A 19,131-nucleotide genomic window follows, 5' to 3' on the forward strand; every position below is an offset into this window, starting at 1 on the left:
AGACAGTTTCTCCCTTCTCAGCCTCACCCCCCCCCTCCATCCTATATCCTGAGTCCTCCCTCCTTGGCTGCTTCTCTCTGAGGAAGGACCTCTCTTCAACTCCAGTCCTTCCCTCTGCCTTTCCCCACTCCTTCCCAAACTGGATCGTTTTATTTCTTTTAATTTCCAAATGGATAGATTGTATACATTTAACTTCAGAAGTAGGACTCATTGATGATTTTTTTTTTTTTTTCACCTTGGCCAATCTTTTATTATAAGTGGCTCTGCTGTAGAAATAAGCTTGACAAAAATGCAGATGAAAATATTTAATTCCCTGTGTCATGTTTGTTTAGCCTCATTGATGCTACTCACAGAGATGTGGATGTGCTGTTACTGCTTTCTAACTCTGCCTACTACATGGCCTAGTAAGTTGCTTATTGATTTAAAGCTTTTAATTTTGTTCTTTAAATTTGAGTAAATTTCCTTTTTAGAATTCATAAAAAAAATTCAAGAATATGGTTTTGTACTATATTTTAAGAAACTTCAAGGAACCCCCCCCCTTTACCTTACATAACTGTTACATCACTCTGACTTCCTTTTACTAGGTTGAAAATGTGATTTTAGAGTTATAATCAGTGTGTTTATATAATAGTGTTCTTTTAGCATTTAGTAGTATTTTCTGTATATCTCCCAAGTTTTGATGTACTTCATACATTTTTATTATTAATGACCATATATCATTGTTTTTTTTTTTACTATACCTTAGTTAAATGTTTCCCCATTATTAGGCATTGAAATACTTCCATTTTTTTGCTATTATGAATGATATAGCTATCTTTGTGCAGATAATTGTGTGTGTGCGTGTGCACGCACTTCTCTTTGGTTACAAGGTTATGATGAATTTATATGATTTTTGTGGTTTATTGCCAGGTTGATCTCCAGCAATTAACAATGCCATTAGCAAAAAAATACAAATTCTTCCTCCTAGCCTTACCAGAATTGTTTTATTGTTTTCTAAGTAAATGTTTCCTTTCTTTTTGGCCTTGTGTGAACTGTCATTTTTTTAGTCATTGCCCCAGGTGCCTATTGGCATTGGTCATATGGATTTTTCATTCTTGATTTTGGATATCAGATTTAGCTGCTGTGTTCACAAATACAGAGCTTCAGTGTATGTATGTATGTGTGTTTTGCCTTCCTTTTAGGTTAAGTTTTAGGTTTGTTGGTTTTGTAAAAGTTTTTATAAAACTGAAATTATTTTTGCTTTGTAATTGATTTCTTGTAGTGTAAGATCTATAAACTGATTTTCCTTTAGCTATTGAACTATATAATATGTTCATCTCATTTTATCTAGTTTTTAAAATATTTATTATGTTCTTTACCTCAGAATGTATTGTGCTGTGGACGATTTTAATTGCATAGTAGTTGCTACTGTTATACCTCAGCTGACAAACCAAATATGCTTTTGATTTTAATCCTCATTTTACTCCCTTTCCCTTTATCTAGTTATGATGATGAAGTTGATAAAGTAAACCAGTATCAACGGCTAAGTTTAGAAGACCTGGAAAAAATAGAAATAGGTAAATTTTAACATACTAACCAAGTCATAGAAAGCAAATACTGGTTCTTCCATGAGTGGGTCAAATTTTTTAAGCAACTGGTAACATCTTATTAGAACCAGAAAGGACTGTCTATCACTAGTAGTCTATTCTTTGACTCCCTTCTATTCTTTTTTTGTTTGTTTGTTTGTTTTTTGTGAGGAGATCAGCCCTGTGCTAACATCCGCCAACCCTCCTCTTTTTTTGCTGAGGAAGACGGCCCTGGGCTAACATCTGTGCCCATCTTCCTCCACTTTATATGGGACGCCGCCACAGCATGGGTTGCCAAGCAGTGCGTCGGTGCACGCCGGGGATCCGAACCAGCGAACCCCGGGCCGCCGCAGCGGAGCGCGCGCACTTAACCGCTTGTGCCACCGGGCCGGCCCCCTCCCTTCTATTCTTTAGAGATGCGTGAATATAGTCTAATAATAACTGTATTTTTGTTATTACTTACCTTGTGAAGATTAACCCATCGATCAAGAAAGCTGAAATATTTGAGACTGAAGTTTTTTTGTAATCTCATCAAACCAAATTGTCATGATAAGCTTGTATTTTGTGTGCTTTCATTTAGATTATGAAGAAAATGTGCTAAATACCTGATTGATGAATGTGTGTTGGTCTTTTGAAGATACAGAAGAAAGTGAATGTTATGTGAAAGATTTACATATATTCATTTGGGTCTTTAGGTCCTGAACCCACTCTTTTTGGTAAGCCAAAGTTCTCCTGCATGCGATTGCACTACAGATATAAAGAAGCAAGTGGCTATTTCCACACGCTGAGAGCTGTAATACGTAATCCAGAAGAGGATGGCAAAGGTAATGAAGAGTGATGAAAGTGTTCAGTGATAACTTTTTGTCTGCTCTCATAAGCCCAAATGGAATTGAGGACAGTACCTACCATGACCAACTGAATGATTCAGGGAAATAGTGTGACTTGAGACCTTGGAAAAGCAGCTTTGTTACCAGCAACACAGGGAGATTATTTGAATTGATGATGTAGTTTGGGGCAAGGGAACCTATAATGGGAATCCTCAGTGTTTGGCCGCATGGGTGCCAGGGCTTTTCCCACATGTGCGTCTTGTGAATAGTAGTCAGGGATCATGTCTGCCTCGTTCACGTCTGTTGCCTCGGCATCTAGCACAGTGTTTGCACAGATGAGTTAGAATATTCTAACTTTTTATTCCAATTGATTTTGTTCTTTTGCTCTTTATTTACTTTTCTGTTAACATTTTGAATTAGAGGGGGTAGTAATGAATAAGTAGCAGTTTTCTGTAAATTGTAGCAAATAAATTTGTATCTAATTGTAAAACTACAAATTTCAGTGAGTGTTCTGAATTAGAACTGCTATTTTTTTAGTATTTTTTGGAGAAACTGGCAAGCAATTATATTTGGGTTTCAGATACCCTTCAGTGCATTGCAGAGATGCTGCAGATCACCAAGCAAGCCATGGGATTAGATGTACCTATAATCGAGAAAAAACTTGAGAGGTGAGTATACTACTTTGATTTTCTCTCAAAAATAAAGACATTATTATCCAGTCTTATTTCTTTAAATGTATTTGTAAGGGGAGGAGAAATCACATTATCCTGTGTTGGTATTTAGAGAGGGAAGGATCAAATTTCTGTGGATCAAAAAATAATACTTTTTGTTTAAATTATGGCCACAAGTGATATATTTAAGAACTCTTCGATATACTTTCAAGAGAAGGAACATTCAAATTTAAGTAACTTTGTAGAGAAAACAGCCAGTATGTTTTAAACATACTCTACCTGAATTCAGCCAACTTGGAATGTGTGTAGGCAGCAGCTTCAGTTAAGATGCTGTAGGTTCCCATTTATAGTCAGTGTTGCCTTTGCCGGTTGTTTAGATTGTGGATATGATAGACCTTTGCTGCCCCAAATGACCAAAATTTTTTGGTTTTTGTTTTGAAACAAATTTATTCTCAGAATAATGCACAAAAGCACAGGTTGAGGCTACCCTCGGGAGGCTTTGCTCCCTTCTTCCATGACCTCCTCTTCCTCTCTGAATGCTGGGTGGAACACAGTTGAAGGAAACGTGAGATGACAATGATCAACTCTAAAGACAAAAGTTTGGTCCAAAAGAACCAACATAATTAATCCAGTTACTGTGAAGAGCTTCACTGAATATAGGATTAAGATACTGCGGATGTAGTGGTTCCACAGGGTGGCTCTTCAGTGCACCAGGGGGGCCTGCGTGAGGAAGATGAGGAGGAGACGTCTGTGGCCTGCTTGCTTTGCTTGGCGTTAAGGTCACACAGCCAGGCTACCCAGTCCCACTCAGTGCCTGGGGGGCGACTCGTCAATGTCAGTTATAAAGGCTTCTGCTGCTCTGTTGTAAAATACTACGCATTGGCTGTTTCAGACTTAGTATGAAAAAGAATAAGGTACCTCATTAATCATCTTGAGTGTTGGTTATATAGTCAGCCCTCTGTACCCACAGGTTCTACATCTGCAGACTCAACCAAGTGCAGATCGTGTGCTGTTTTTCCTGTACTGCATTTACGATCCAAGGTTGGCTGAATCTGCAGACATGGAGCCCGTGGGTGCAGAGAGCTGACTAAGGGACTTGAGCATCCGTGGATTTTGGTATCCACGGAGAGTCCTGGAACCAATCCCCTGCAAATACTGAGGGGCAACTGTATGTTGAAGTGACAATATTTTGTATATATTGGGTTAAGTAAAATACTTTTTAAATTAACATGCTTTTACTGTGGCTGCTAGAAAATTTAAAATTACATATATAGCTCACCTATTTCTATTGGACAGTACTGTTCTAGTGTCAACTCAGAGGGGTTATCTGAGTTTATCAGTTAGCAATGCACTGTTTTCAAGAAATTGGGGCCAATTTAAATAGTGCAGAATTTTCACTTACATTAATAATTGGAACTCGTATATTGAATTCCATGGGGAATTAACTTTTTTCTCTTCTAATTTGTAGGAAGAGCAGTAAACCTCACGAAGACATTATTGGCATCAGATCTCAAAACCAAGGCTCTTTGGCCCAGGGGAAAAATTTTTTAATGAGCAAATTTTCATCTCTGAATCAAAAAGTGAAACAGACCAAATCCAATGTAAATATTGGCAATCTACGAAAGCTAGGAAACTTTACAAAACCTGAAATGAAAGTTAACTTTCTAAAACCAAACTTAAAAGTAAATCTTTGGAAATCAGATAGTAATCTTGAAACCATGGAAAACACAGGTGTGATGGATAATAAAGTCCAGGCAGAGTCTGATGGGGAAATGTCTTCAGATAATGACTCATACCACTCTGATGAATTCCTTCCAAATTCCAAGTCTGATGAAGACAGGCAGCTAGATAATTCTTTAGAGAACGTAGGGCCAATAGACTATGTTCTTCCTAGTTGTGGTATTATTGCTTCAGCACCTCGAGTAGGCAGTCGATCCCAGTCTCTTAGCAGCACTGATATCAGCGTTCATGTTCCTTCAGAGATGACTATTCCTCATGGAAGTGGGCTTGGAAAAGGCCAGGAGTCTCCTGTGAAGAGAAGTCCTTCGGCTGACAACATACACATATTGACTGGCTTTGCCAAGCCTGTGGATGTTTACTGCCACAGATTTGTACAAGAGGCACAAAACAAAATGACCCAGCTCTCAGAAACCAGGTCTGTTTCTCAGCAGGCTAGTGAGGAAGGAAATCAAATGACCAATCAAGTTTCTAATGAAGAAACCCAATCAGAATCAATGGAACAGATACCTTCTCGACCATCTCAATTAGATGTGTCTTTTTCTGCAACAGGCCCACAGTTTTTGTCAGTGGAACCAGTGCATTCAGTCGTATCTCAAAAGACCCCCGGCTCCGGATCCAGCATGCTTGAACTTGAGACAGGGCCTCATGTAACTCCTTCTCCTGCAGAGAGCAGTAGCAGCAGAGCAGTCTCGCCTTTTGCTAAGATTCGAAGTTCCATGGTCCAGGTTGCTACTATTACCCAAGCTGGATTAACCCAGGGGATCAACTTTGCAGTGGCGAAGGTTCAGAAGAGCCCTGCAGAACCCGAAGTGGTTAATGAAGTCCAGCAAAATGAACTTAAAAATGTGTTTACACAATGCCAGACACGAATAATTCAGATTTAGTTTTTAGCCACAAAGAATCCTTCTGTGGCTTTTATTTAATCCAAAAAAAGGTTTCACATATTAGGCTATTTTAACTTGTACTGTCTTTAAATCTAGGGATCACAAATTCTGTTTATTGGGAAAGGTTTTAAAAGGAGTCTGAACCTGAGCAGATTTCCAAATTTGAGAGCCAAGACAACAGAAGCACATCATCCTAGAATGTGTAGACCTGAGTAGCTTATACACTACAGAGCAGTTTGTCTCTTTGAAAGTAATTCAGGAATAGGTTACTTTGGGACATAACCTGAACCTTTTTTGGAGTAGGGTAGGTGGATGGAGTGTATGAAGTAGACACTTAAAGGATGGACATGGATACATTTAGGGGATTAGCGTTTTTCATAATTGTTTTCTGTTCATTTCTGTGTATTATCTCTACAAGGTAAGGTTTTTAGTGACTTTAAAGTGTTACTGGTAAGGAGAAGCATTTGAATATAAGAAACTATTTGGGGCCGGCCCCGTGGCTTAGCGGTTAAGTGCGCGCGCTCTGATGCTGGCGGCCCGGGTTCGGATCCCGGGAGCGCCCCAAGGCACCACTTCTCCGTCCAACGCGAGGCCGAGTCCCACGTACAGCAACTAGAAGGATGTGAACCTATGACGTACAACTATCTACTGGGGCTTTGGGGGGAAAAACTGAATAAATAAAATCTTTAAAAAAAAAAAAAAAAAGAAACTATTTGTTTAGTTTTGATGGCTTAACCACTCCCTATGAAGAGTTAATTGAGGGTTATTGGCACTACAGTCAAGAAATGTATGCCCATTTGATCTTAATTTCCCCTGTATTCTACTTAAACAAATTTAAAATATTCTGCCACCTTGTACACCCCAAGGTCTAGGAGCATTAGGACTTGTCAGTCATAAAGAAAACTTGAGACATCAGCTATGAATACCAGCACTATTAAGTTTTTGTTCTTTTTTCAGGAATGTAAGAATGTACACTTATTGGATCCTGGTAATTCTTGAAGGAAGGCTTCAAGTTGTAATTTTTTGCAGGGGATATTAAGCCCTTAATATCTTGTGTAATCACAACTACTGAAAATTTAGTCTGGAGCACACCTGTGCTAAAACTGGTTTTATGACTAACCCTGACCACATGGAACCAGAGCCTCTGCTATAAGCCCATACAGTGAAGAAAGTTGCACATTTTATTCCAAACAAGTATTGGTTTGTCTAGTATCTTTATAGCCTTACTGTTGAAGTGATTCTCAGCTAAACATTATGTCTGTTGTAACTTTGATAAGTATTTCCACTTTTGTTATTTATTAGTGGTATTTTTTTTAAGTGTCAAATCTTGTGACTATTTAAAATAAAATATCATTGTAATTTAAAGTGACAACGTGTATGAGAATTCCTTGAATAACATTTTAAAGATAAAGGTTTGATTTTAAATCAGATTAAAGAATTCATAAGCAAGGTAAGTTTGCTATAACTGAACACTTGGTCCCACCCTTTCCAAATATTTTACTCCCTTGGAGTGTTTTCATGACTTTAAAAATGATGAAATGGATCACAAATCATCAAATTTAAAAACCCAAACATTGAAACTGAGTTTTTTATTCTACTCTTACCAAGTTTTCTTCTGAGTCTCGAAAACATTACGTGTCCTACAACATGAGAGAAAATATAAGCCAAGATCATGTGATAAAACGTGTTCAAGCACCACAGAAATTCCAAAGAGATTTCTGAAAACTAAAGAAGGTTAAGTTTAGTTCCAATCAGGGTAATGGAGATGTCTGTTCAGTTTCCTGGTCATTCAAATAGGATTAACATTGCATTAGATCAACAAACTTTCACATCCACACGTGTAGACAAGGGAGAAAGGGCTTCTGAGGCCCAGCGTGCCAGTCTCCTCCCTGAGTGGGACCTGGGCAGGAGGACAGCATGCTGCACCACCTCGCGTACCTCAGCTGACCTCTGATAACGGTTTTCCACCTAGAGTACACCATCTTTTTCCACAGTGAAGATCACATGGGATGAGTCTTCTAATTCATGAAAAACAGCCCAAAATATTAGTAATTTGGGAAGTTTTATTTATTTGGAAGAGGGTTTTCCTTTCAAGGGAATTTTTCTGCAAGACCAAGCAAATTACGTACTTCTCTTTGGTAAATTACAGTTCACACTGGCACAGTAAACACACGGTAACTAATCTACTCTGTTCAGTTTTATTCTCACAAATCCAGTTAAGCCTTCGTTTTATTTCTAAAAGTTTTAGGAAGGTCTAGGCTATCAGTTATAAAAATGAAAACCAGTTAGAATTCTAAATATAAACAGATTATTTACATTAGTTTATAAAAATAGATTTTAGGAAAAGTTAAACAACTAGTAATTTTCACTTCAGTTCATTAGGCATAATAACTTGCTTGATTTTCAAGGCTGACCCTGTTTCCTTGGTTAGCAGTGTCAATTTTGGCCTTCCAGGAGGGGCAATTTAAGGATTTAAATTTAACTGATCTCTAATGTTTCCAAGTAGGTAAGTTACTAACTAAAAGAAATTAATCTTTATATGTAAATCACTGATAGCTTAAAAAAGTAGTGTTCTAACCTTTCCAAAGATTCCTGATGCCAATATTATACTACATAAATTTGCTTTCTAGCTTAAGGTAATGATACTTTTGTTCCTTTAAAAACTTACTGTTATAGCTGTAAGTGGTCTGGGGAAAACCTACCTACACTTTGATCAGGGGGTTCCTGGACTAGCAGATAAGGTGAGTTGATCTAACACATCTGGAACTAATTGGTAAACGTATAAAAGGTTCAAAATCCAATACAGTCATCAAAGCAACTAAATGACATTTATTAGGAAAAGAATTAAAAACCTTTTTTTCTAAAGAAGGCGTTTAAAAAAAAATTTACTATTTTGCTCTTTTCATATTTGGGCAAAACAACTTCATAGGGCAGCCCCCTTAAGTGAGTCCCATAAAACAGTGGTTCCCAAATTCACTGGGGTGAAATGAGAAAAATAAGGACAATATAGTATTTTTTCAAAAAGCTACATTTATTCCATTTAAAGGACTATTTCTTGTTCTGAATTTGTCCTTTTATGAAAAAAAGGTGATGATAATACAGTGATTTCTTTCAGATTACTTGGCAAAATAAATTGGCAACCCTGTCAGCCCCCCAAATTTTAGGAAATATTACTGGTCCATGAATCCAAAAGTCTGGGAACCACTGCCCTGAAAAAAGAGTAGTTTTGCAGGCTGTTAACAACTGTTAAATGGAGAAAAGCTGCTGTGGTCAAGTTTTTGGGAAATGATACTATAGAATTTCACATGGTTATGTGAATGGCACGTATACCCCATTCCCCAAACTTGGACCACTAAACACATTCAGACCCACTGTTAATTGGAAAGACATAAAAATCTGAAGCGAACAATTCCTCTGACTTTGGAATTGTAACAATTTTCTTCAAATGGACTTGACATTTGCATTTCAACAGAGTCTGGCCTATGACTTAGCTGAAGCTAAGGAAATAGTATAATCAGCAACATTATCAATATTAAACTTTTAATATCAAATACATTTTTGTACATCGTTACTAATTTATATCATTATAAAACAAACTTCAAAAGCTCCATAAAATCAGTAAGGTAAAAGCCCTTACTGAATATTATATAAACTTTAGATGTTACCAGGCTTGATTTCAGGAAAAGTCATTGGTTTTTGATACAAATTATCTACAAAACAATGTGGTATAAATGATATTTGAATTTTACAATAATGTGGCTACCGTTTGCCCACTACTCTTTCATAGGTATCAGATCTTTAGAGTTCATTTCCATTGACACATTTCTGCTGTTGAAGCCTGGTTCTTCTCAAAGACTCGAGCTGCTTTGCTCGTAGCCACCGTTCTCTTGACAGCGTTGTCTGACCAGCACTGAGAGACAGAAACCTGGTTTGAAATACAGAAACAAATTTAAGTCTAGGCCTAGAATAATACCTTTTCCTTTCTTTCTTTTTTTTTTTTTTAAGACCTAGGAATACTGGGTTAGGAGACAAGACTATCTGGCAGCTACACACAAGTCAAGAGCCAAGTTAGGGGCCAGCCCCGTGGCTTAGCGGTTAAGTGCGTGCTCTCCGCTGCCGGCGGCCCGGGTTCGGATCCCGGGTGCGCACCGAGGCACCACTCCTCCAGCCATGCTGAGGCCGCATCCCACATACAGCAACTGGAAGGATGTGCAGCTATGACAGACAACTATGTACTGGGGCTTTGGGGGAAAAATAAATAAATAAAATCTTTAAAAAAAAAAAAAAGAGCCAAGTTAGACTTCTACAAAGGAATCTTTTAAGAGTCAAATTTGGAGGGTGACTCACTCTTTGAAGCTTAAAGAACAAGAAGCATGCCTGTTCCACTGGAGTGATCACTGGCCAAACACACTTCCCCCTCAATGGGCCATTTCACAAGGTGTTTTTAAAAGGAAAAAGTTCATTTCCACTTTTAGAAGTCTGCCTCAGTTATTCCAGCACTTACACACAGCTTACTGACAAAGCAATTATGGACATGTACCACTCACCGAGCCACAATGAGCAACTGGTGGAGATCGTCAGCAGTGATGCTCTGAGGATCGTTCTTGCGCATTTCCACGAAGTCATCTTCAACTGCCTTTATCAAAAGAGTAAACCGACTTACGAACTCTTCCTTATGAGGAAATGACAACTGCATTTTGTAGGGAAAAGTAACATGGTCCCTTGACTGATGTAAAAATGAGGAAGTCAGCCCTGCCTCTTAGACAAATGAGACAATATGGGTGAAAGGACTGAGGACCAAACTTTACACATATAAATACTACTACTGATGAAAGTATTCTAAACAAAAGAACAAAACTCAGATTCATTTGAGAAGGCCAGGCAAACAGATACCAGTCAGCAACTTGCACAGCAAACGTGATGCCTTTAAACACGAGGAAGAGTGACGTCAGGGAGAACAGCAGCGTAAGGACCTCTGAACTTCTCTCCACCAGTAAAGGGAACAAGAACACTAGCAAAAGTTATCAAAATCAGCCTCTTCAAAGCTCTGGCAATTAACCAGACGCTTGCAGCAATCTGGGGAGCATTTATTTGAGAAAGACAGATGAGTCTTGGTAAGAACACTGAGCTTTGAGGCGTTTTAACCTGCTCTAGCCCCTTGCCCCCTAAGCAGCCCTGAGAATGGACGGCCTGGCAAGCACTGGTGAGGCAGTGGGGCTGAGCTCTTTCAAAGCACCGTTCGCAGAGAGCTGTCATTAGAGGCCTGACCAGTGGTTCCCTGGCAAGAACCCACTTGCAAGGCTGTCTTGATTTAATCTGACTGGGAGCTTGCCCGAGGAGAAGTGTCTCTGCCCCCAGGGCATTTATCAAAAACAATCAGAAGCTATTATTGACCATCTTAGCTGCCTGAGGCACTGGGTAATAGTTGGGGCAAACAGCAGGCTAACCAAAACCCTTACAAGGTAAAACTGGAGAATGAGATCTCCACAGGGGACTTCGAAAACCGTACATATATATATTCCTAGGAATTTAGAAGGATGCATGCACAGGGCTGTGCACATGCTCAGATCTGAGCAGGCCCTAAGCTCTCACCTCTGAATAACCTTGAGGCTCTGTGCAAGCAGAAAGTGAAGGCTATGGTGGAGTTGTGAACTGCATAGCTGAGCAGTGAAGGCTTGCCCCAACATGGAGACAGAGCCCCTGGGCTTGGACTGGGAGACATACTGCTTCCAGGCATCTAAGGAAATTAAATTTCTATCTAATCTTTGACTGACCACTAAGCAAAGAGCAGAGACTTCAGTGCCACATACAACAAAAAATACAGACTTTATAGAAGTAATTCAGAAAAGTCACCAAACAAACAACAACAAACCCTAGGGAGGGGGAAGAATCTGACTGCCAGAGCAGAGTTCCCACATTATGTTATTTAAAACATCTGATTTTCAACACAAAAAGTAGGAGACATACAAAGAAACAAGAATGTATGGCCCCTTTCATTGGAGAAAAAGAAGTCAACAGAAATGTCCTTGAGGAAACCAAATACTGGACTTATTAGACTAAATCGGCTATTTTAAATATATTCAAAGAACTAAAGAAAACCATGTATATACAACTAAAAGAAAGTTCAGCCAACTTGCAGATAGTGTGACTGAGATTATCCAGTCTGTGGAACACAAAGCAAAAAGAATGAGTAAAAATGAAGAGAGCCTCAAAGACTCGTAGGACACCATCAAGTATACCAACATACATATAATGGGAGTGCCAGAGGGAGAGGAGAGAGAAAAGGGCAGAAAAAAATTTAAAGAAAAAAGATTAAAAACTTACCAAATTTCTTGAAAACTTCCCCAAAATGTGCATTAATCTACACATCCAAGAAGCTCAACAAACTCCAAGCAGGATAAACTCAAAGAGATCCACACCTAGACACATCACAGTTAAACTGTGAAAAGCCCAACACAGAATCTCGAAAGCAGCAAGAGAAAAATGACTCATGGTGTACAAAAAATCTTCTCATCAGAAACTAGCTGACTTCTCCTCAGAAACCACAGAGGCCAGAAGGTGGTGGAAGGACATACTCAAAGTGCTGAAAGAAAAAGCCTATAAACCAAGAATTCTACATCCAACAAAACTAGTCTTCAAAAAGGAAGAAGTTAAAACATTCCCAGATAAGCAAAAACTTAAAAGATAATTTGTCACAAGCAGATCTGCCCTACAGGAAATACTAAAGAGAGTTCTTCAGGCTGAAATGAAAGGACACTAGACAGTAACTTGAATCCACATGAAGATCACTGGTAACTCTGAAAAGTAGTATCAATGTCTTTTTCTTTGTAACTTTTTTTCCCTCTGATTTAAAGATAACTGTAAAAAGTAATACTTATAAATGTGTTGATGGATATCCAATGTATAAAGATGTGATCTGTATGACAATAAAGCACAAAGGAGGAGAGAAGGCATGGGATACTATTGTGACTAAACTGGCATTAATCCTAAATAGACTGTTACAGTTAAGATGTTAGTTGTAGCCCCCAAGGCAACTATTAAGCAAAAAAGTATTGTAAAAGACATGGAAATTAAAACGGTGCACTAGAAATATCTGTTTCAAACAAAAGAAGACAATAATGAGGAATAGAGGAAGAAAAAGACATAAGACATATAGAAAACAAACAGCAAAATTACCTTATCAGTAATTACAGTAAATATAAATTGATTACATATTCCAATTCAACAAAGGAAAATGCTTTATTTTAACCCAACTATACCTTGGTTATTTCATCAGATATGCTATAATCCAGGAACCTCAAGAGGGTCAGATAAATGCGGAATTTATTCAGCACAGAAGGCAGCACGGTTGAGAGAAGGCTATTCATGTACTCCTCCATGTTGGGTGGAATGAGCTGTGGCTGTAAGTGGATCTGGCAGTCTGCCTAAAAAGAGCAACAGTACACAGTATTTTCCAAGTTCCTAAATTAATCTAAATTTTCAGGAGGATGCATCATCTCTATCAGCCCTTAAGGGAATGAGAAAATACTATTTACTATTGGGGGAGGTCACTTTTTAACATTAATTTACATGCACACATAACCACCTCAGCAACAATTACAAAAGTTAGCCCTTTCTTGATTACTTATATTTCCTCTATTTTATATAGTTTTATATGATATCAGTAAACTATATAAAAAGGTAGCCAATCTGTAAAAAGCAGCTAATTATAATGTTTTAGATGTTTCCTTAATCATGGAATATGTACTCTATCTTACTGACTGCACTTCTAGAAACCACATAAAGCAAACCACACTTTCCCACAGAAAACTTACCAATGGGCCATTTCAGTCTCATTCATAGGCAGTTTCTCATAAATCACAGGTGAACACTATTATACAGAGAAACTATATACCTTTTAAACAACTGGGCATATTTATCATCATTAAAAGACTCAAAATTAAAAGCTTTCTTCATAATTCACTCTGATGACTTACCAGAACATTTCATCATAAAGCATAAAAATAAGTACCAGGTGATTAGGAACATTTTAAAAGGAACTCTAAAATATTTTTCACATAAGATTGGCAGAAAACAATGGGACAGAGGCAGCAAGAACAAAGGTCTGGATGTTAATCAGACAATTTATAGACAGCTTCTACTTTCTATGCCTTGATGTGGGAGTTTCTGCTATCAACAGCTTTCTTCCCTTGTCTTGTGATTTTCTGATATCTGGGTCTTAATAAAGTTTTCATCTCACGGCAGGAAAAAAATAATCAATTACCTCATTAATAATCAGCAGCCATAATTTTGAAACAAGTTTAACTTATTAACAATAAGCAGTACCAAGAAACAAAACAGAAATATAGCTCTCTCTCCCATGTAGCCTCTCTCCATTTTAAATGACCCATCGTACCGGCAGGAGTGATCTCCCCTCCGAAGTAATAATAACATTAATATTGCAGGGGAATTCCATCTGGTGGTAACTGAAGTCATAATCCACCTTCTGCCAAGTTATTAGGTTGCTCAGAGCAGTCACATTATGAACACCTAGAAAAGCAAGAAAGTGATTTTCCAGTCATTTGATTTTAATCACCTAAACAAATTAGTTTTGCTGACATTAATTATAAGACATGAGGTCTCTACTGCTTTAAAAAAAGTCTATGAGGCACTGTCCAATTGACCGAGCTAAATGTTCATTAGGTAACAGGCTTCAGACAGTATCTGTCAAGCTAGACAAACATGTTTTTGGGGCCAAGACACCCCCAAAATCTAATACATAGCATCTGATGTGCAACAAGGCATAAAACAGGTTCCCAGTCAGGATGACTACTTTCTGTGTGGTGTGTCCACAGAGCTAACATAATCTGGTAGAAGTGAAACTACTTTTATATACAGGAATAAGGTTATTGAATTTTAATGATTTTATTCTCACCTCTGCCTCAAAGGTAGCCAGTCTACATTATTTTTAATTCTTCCTTTACCTCTTGAACTTATCACTAGCAAAGTGTCTTCTTAATTCTCATCTGAATACAAAGCAATCTGCTTCCTTGTAACATTATTATAACATGTGCCATAACTGAGGTCAGTCCAAACCATTCAATCTACTCAATAGTTTTTTCAGAGATTCTTTGAAAAAATTCTAAAACTTCACATTAGGTGGTAAAAAATGTTTTATTTGATCTTTTCTACACTTTTCTTTCGAGGTAATATATGACCAAAGGCAAAACTTCCTCCCTTTTCAGCCTTTAAGAAGCTGCTTACTTGTTCTATCACTGCACTATTGTCATGAACTATGACAAAACATAGTGGATGTACACAATTTATTAGTTTATAATATATGCTTTAACCAAATTCATATGGCAAGCCTTTATCTTAAATACTTGTGAAATGTGAAATTTGTCTTTGTTCACAGTTATTCTTTTAAAAAGTTATGACCAGTCTGGATTTAGTGGGAGGTGAGAAACGGAGGGGTCGTATCCGTGCACACACCTGGCGTGTCCAGCTGCCCTTGCTCCAGGAGAGTTTCATCGATGACGAGAGAAGTGTTGCTGGGCAGCTGGAGAAGCCCGCTGACCAGGCGATTGGCTGTATAGTCTTTGTGGGGAATGAACTTCAGATGGTTCATATTCTCTAGAGTCATCTGCAGACGAAAAGACTGAAAAGAGAAATTTTTCAATGAGCAATGAACTAAACTTCCCTGTTTCAAGAAAATATATATTTGGGGTTAAACGCTGTGATTTACATGGAAAGAAGGATCTTATCAATTTCTAAGGGAGTAGTCTCATGGTTTCTTTGAGCTCTTAGAAGCAAAAATCATATGTATATCCTAAATAAGAATTTCACTGATTCTATGAGCTGCTTTATCTCAACTGTCCTGTTCAGTATTCTTATAGAATAATTTTAATTTTACCAGTAAACCAGAAACAAATGATAGACAATTGAGATAACATATATCAAACATCCAGAAGCTTAACTTCTTTAACCTACAACAGGCGAGTAAAACAGAAAACAAAATGTTTATTTACTCATCAAGATGGGGAGAGAAAAGCTTAACTTTCCTCCATGCTCCTTGAATTCACGTCATATTCATTCCTCATTGACTCCTGCAGACTTCTGAACAAATTGTTCTGAGAAAAATCGAGGAGCAGACAGAGCAGCCTGGGCTGCGGCGGGTGCGCAGGTGTCGGGCCTCACTCCCCAGGCCGTGCTGCCTCGGCACCCAGGCGCACCCGAGGGAAACGTCTGCGCCTCCTCCCCGTCTCCCGAGCCCACTGCGCTCAGCGCCCTCTGCACCTGCCTCACCCTCCAATCTCCTCTTCTGTCACTCCAGCCTAAGAAGCAGTAAATGTGGTAGGGGTGGAGACCAGGGCGGGGGAGAAGCGTGTCGAGGAAGAGACAAGATATATTTTCAAAATTTAGAGGATTTTTGTACTTTGGCTCCGTAATTCAAAGAAAAGGGGCAGGGAAATGACCACTTAGAGGGGCAAGCGAACGACCCCTAAGGAAGCAGAGCCTGCTGAAACAAAAGGTGGCACAGCAAGGTCTGGCTCCAAACGAGCATCAACAGGTCACTCACCCGTCATCCACTGTGAAAACTAAACAAGATCTTCAAGAGGCAATTATTTAGAAAAAGTTCAGGGCTAGCTAGACATAAACATAAGAGTAATGTAAGGGAGTGGGATACGGTAAAAATGAAAGAGTAAACAAACCCACTACAAAGTGACATAGAATAAAAATAACAAAAAAGAAATACCGTACTATGCTGTAAGCTTGAGTACCTGCCTCCGGTAACTCTTTCACATTTAAAAATATCATTTGTATTCTAAGCATGTGCTACTAAAATCCTGGGCTCACAGCTTTGAGTGGCCCTGGGCTGCCTCTCTGACCTCGCCTCCCCCTCTTCGCCCCAGTGCTCACTCTACACCAGCCACGCTGCCTCCCTGCTGGCGTTCCTCACAGATGCCTCAGAGCCTCTGCACTTGTTCTCTCTGCAGAGGATGGACACTTCCCCCAGACAGCCATCTGGCTTGCTCCTACGCCTGCATCCAGTCTCTCCCTGAATTGCACCCTATCGAAAGGCCTTCTCTGATCCCGCTGTACATGTTAGCAACTCCACCCTGGCCCACCACCCAGCACTCCAGATCCCCTTGCTCCTGGGCCTTTACTCTTCTCCATGGCACTTCAATGACATACTACGTATTTACTGATTACTTGTTGGTCTTCCACCACAATAATTTAAAATCTATTTCAGTAATTCTCAAAATGTGGTCCAGGGAACTCCAAGGGAATTGCTGAGACCCTTTTATGGGGTCCATGAGTTGAAATCATGCATGGATAAAAGATCCATTCAGTGTGCAAGACGACCAATGAATTTACTATAGCAGAGTGTGAAAAGTTCACTGAAGGTAAGATTTCAGATTTCAGATTTCCAACTAACCTTTAAGAAAATGCCCATGGACAGTTTTGGTCTAGTATCAAAGAACAATACCCACAGTTATCTGAAAAGGCTATTAAATCAGTCCTTCCTTCACCAACTACTTTTCTGTCTGTGTGAGGCCAGCTTTCCTTCATATACTTCAATCAAAACATCATATTACAATAGACTGACTGCAGAAACAGATATGACAATCCATCCAGTTGTCTTCTATTAATCCAGACATTAGAGATTGGCAAAAATGTAAAACAATGTCACTTTAATAATTCTTTGTCAACTTTTACCACTAATTTTTTTTGGGAAAATAGTTATCTTTATAAAATATTTTACTTATGTTCATATGCAATCATTTTTAATGAATATTTTAACATATTTTTAGTTTCTAATTTCTAATGTGGTAAGTTAAAGATAAATACAACCCACATAAACAACACCTCTGAGTCCTCAATAATTTTTTAAGAGGGTAAAGTGAGGGCCTGGCCTGGTGGCATAGTGGTTAAGTTCGCGTGCTCCGCTTTAGCGGCCCAGGGTTCACAGGTTTGGATCCTGGGCGTGGACCTTCGCACTGCTTATCAAGCCATGCTGTGGCAGGCGTCCCACATATAAAGTAGAGGAAGATGGGCATGGATGTTAGCCCAGGGTCAATCTTCCTCAGCAAAAAGAGGAGGATTAGCAACAGATGTTAGCTCAGGGTTAATCTTCCTCGCCAAAAAAAAAGAGGGTGAAGTGAGTCGAGGAGTGTGCAAACCGCTGCTCTATTTGATCCACTGCTGCTCTGAAGGGCCTGAAGAGAGCTAGCACTGACAGACACTCAAGAAACATCGGTTAAATGAATGATCTATTTCAACCTCTTAAATTTGCAAAGTAAGAAGCGACCAACACTGTCAATCACACAATGAGTCAGAAGCACTTCCCCCGCTCCCAAGATCTCCCCACCATACAAACACCGCATTCCACATGCCCAGGCAAATAAAGGTGGCTCAGCTTTCCAAACAGGAATTGAAAGTGGGGCAGTGGAGAGAAAGATCTTTATTACCTCAGCTAAAAGAATTATGCCCCTGTAATTTAGAGTTTATTTAGATTTAAGACTTTAATGCACACAAAGGATACCAAATTGCACAAACAAATTGGCATTAATCGAGAGGACAATTTTAAGCGAGTTACTGTGCTCATGTTAATTGTAGACTTACAGAAATTTGTGCTAAGGCAATAAAAGTGAAATGTTGAGGGGTGAGTACATTTTAAATTATGGAACTTGGCAGGCTTTGTTTCCCCTTAATGAGGTCTATTAAAATCTCAAAGTTAAATATTTGGGTTGAATGAAAGACAATTAGATAGATTTTGAAAGTGTGCTTAGGTTTATAATACATATTTATATTGATCTTACTGCTGGAACGAGATGTTGAATAATCCGATATAAGTGTTCTGTGAAGGTACTATTCCGCGGGCAACCACTCAAGTTAACTGTAAATTTTCCTAGTGGAAGAACATCTCTTCTTGTATATCTAGAAAAAAAAAGATCAACCTAAGATACTCAGGTGATTTCCTGATTTCCATCAAAAAGCAAACAAAGAAAAATTAGCTTAATACTGTCATAAAAATAAAGAAGATTACTCTGATCGGTTATTTTATTTATCAGAATAACAGCAATAAAAGTAACAGCCAATACTTATACTCAAGTGCTAATCATGTGCCAGGGACTGTTCTGAGTGCTTAGATGCTTTCTCATTTAATCCCCAAACACTCTGAGGTAGGTATTATTATCTTCGTTTTACAGATGAGAAATCTGAGGCACAGAAATTCTAAGTAACACGCCCAAGTTCACAGCCAGGAAGTGGAGGAGCTCGGATTTGAACACAGGTTGTTTGTTTCCAGGGTCTGTGCTTTCAACCTTTATGTACTACTGTCTCAAATCCTATCTGAGGAGAGATTCATAGTACAAAGATGTTTACGCAGTGTTATTTATAATAGAGAAAAACTAGGAAAACCTAACATTTAGGGAAATGGTACAAGTGTCTATAATGAAAT

The 19,131-nt window shown here is 38.6% G+C and overlaps 2 protein-coding genes across 6 annotated transcripts in view; one reads left to right on the top strand and one right to left on the bottom strand.

The window, feature by feature from the left end:
- INPP5F (inositol polyphosphate-5-phosphatase F) overlaps window positions 1-7,052 on the top strand; it is an 86,380-nt gene extending 79,328 nt beyond the window's left edge. For 2 of the 3 annotated variants that reach the window (XM_087432703.1, XM_087432704.1), the window contains 5 exons: window positions 333-404; window positions 1,483-1,556; window positions 2,261-2,389; window positions 2,973-3,060; window positions 4,532-7,052. In XM_087432703.1, coding sequence (XP_087288829.1) covers window positions 333-404; window positions 1,483-1,556; window positions 2,261-2,389; window positions 2,973-3,060; window positions 4,532-5,687 — 1,519 coding nt within the window. In that variant the 3' untranslated portion in view covers window positions 5,688-7,052. The remainder of the gene's footprint in view (window positions 1-332; window positions 405-1,482; window positions 1,557-2,260; window positions 2,390-2,972; window positions 3,061-4,531) is intronic. The other variant, XM_087432705.1, reaches the window with a different exon arrangement.
- Window positions 7,053-7,730: 678 nt separating this feature from the next.
- MCMBP (minichromosome maintenance complex binding protein) overlaps window positions 7,731-19,131 on the bottom strand; it is a 45,301-nt gene continuing 33,900 nt past the window's right edge. For all 3 annotated transcript variants that reach the window (XM_087432709.1, XM_087432707.1, XM_087432708.1), the window contains exons 11-16: window positions 18,491-18,608; window positions 15,159-15,324; window positions 14,083-14,216; window positions 12,947-13,111; window positions 10,235-10,323; window positions 7,731-9,612 (exon numbers count right to left, since the gene is read on the bottom strand). In XM_087432709.1, the coding sequence (XP_087288835.1) occupies window positions 9,486-9,612; window positions 10,235-10,323; window positions 12,947-13,111; window positions 14,083-14,216; window positions 15,159-15,324; window positions 18,491-18,608 (799 nt within the window). In that variant the 3' untranslated portion in view covers window positions 7,731-9,485. The remainder of the gene's footprint in view (window positions 9,613-10,234; window positions 10,324-12,946; window positions 13,112-14,082; window positions 14,217-15,158; window positions 15,325-18,490; window positions 18,609-19,131) is intronic.

The sequence above is a fragment of the Ceratotherium simum genome, chromosome 6, assembly GCF_057802395.1.
Source record: "Ceratotherium simum simum isolate JZ-2026a chromosome 6, ASM5780239v1, whole genome shotgun sequence".
NCBI lineage: Eukaryota > Metazoa > Chordata > Mammalia > Perissodactyla > Rhinocerotidae > Ceratotherium > Ceratotherium simum.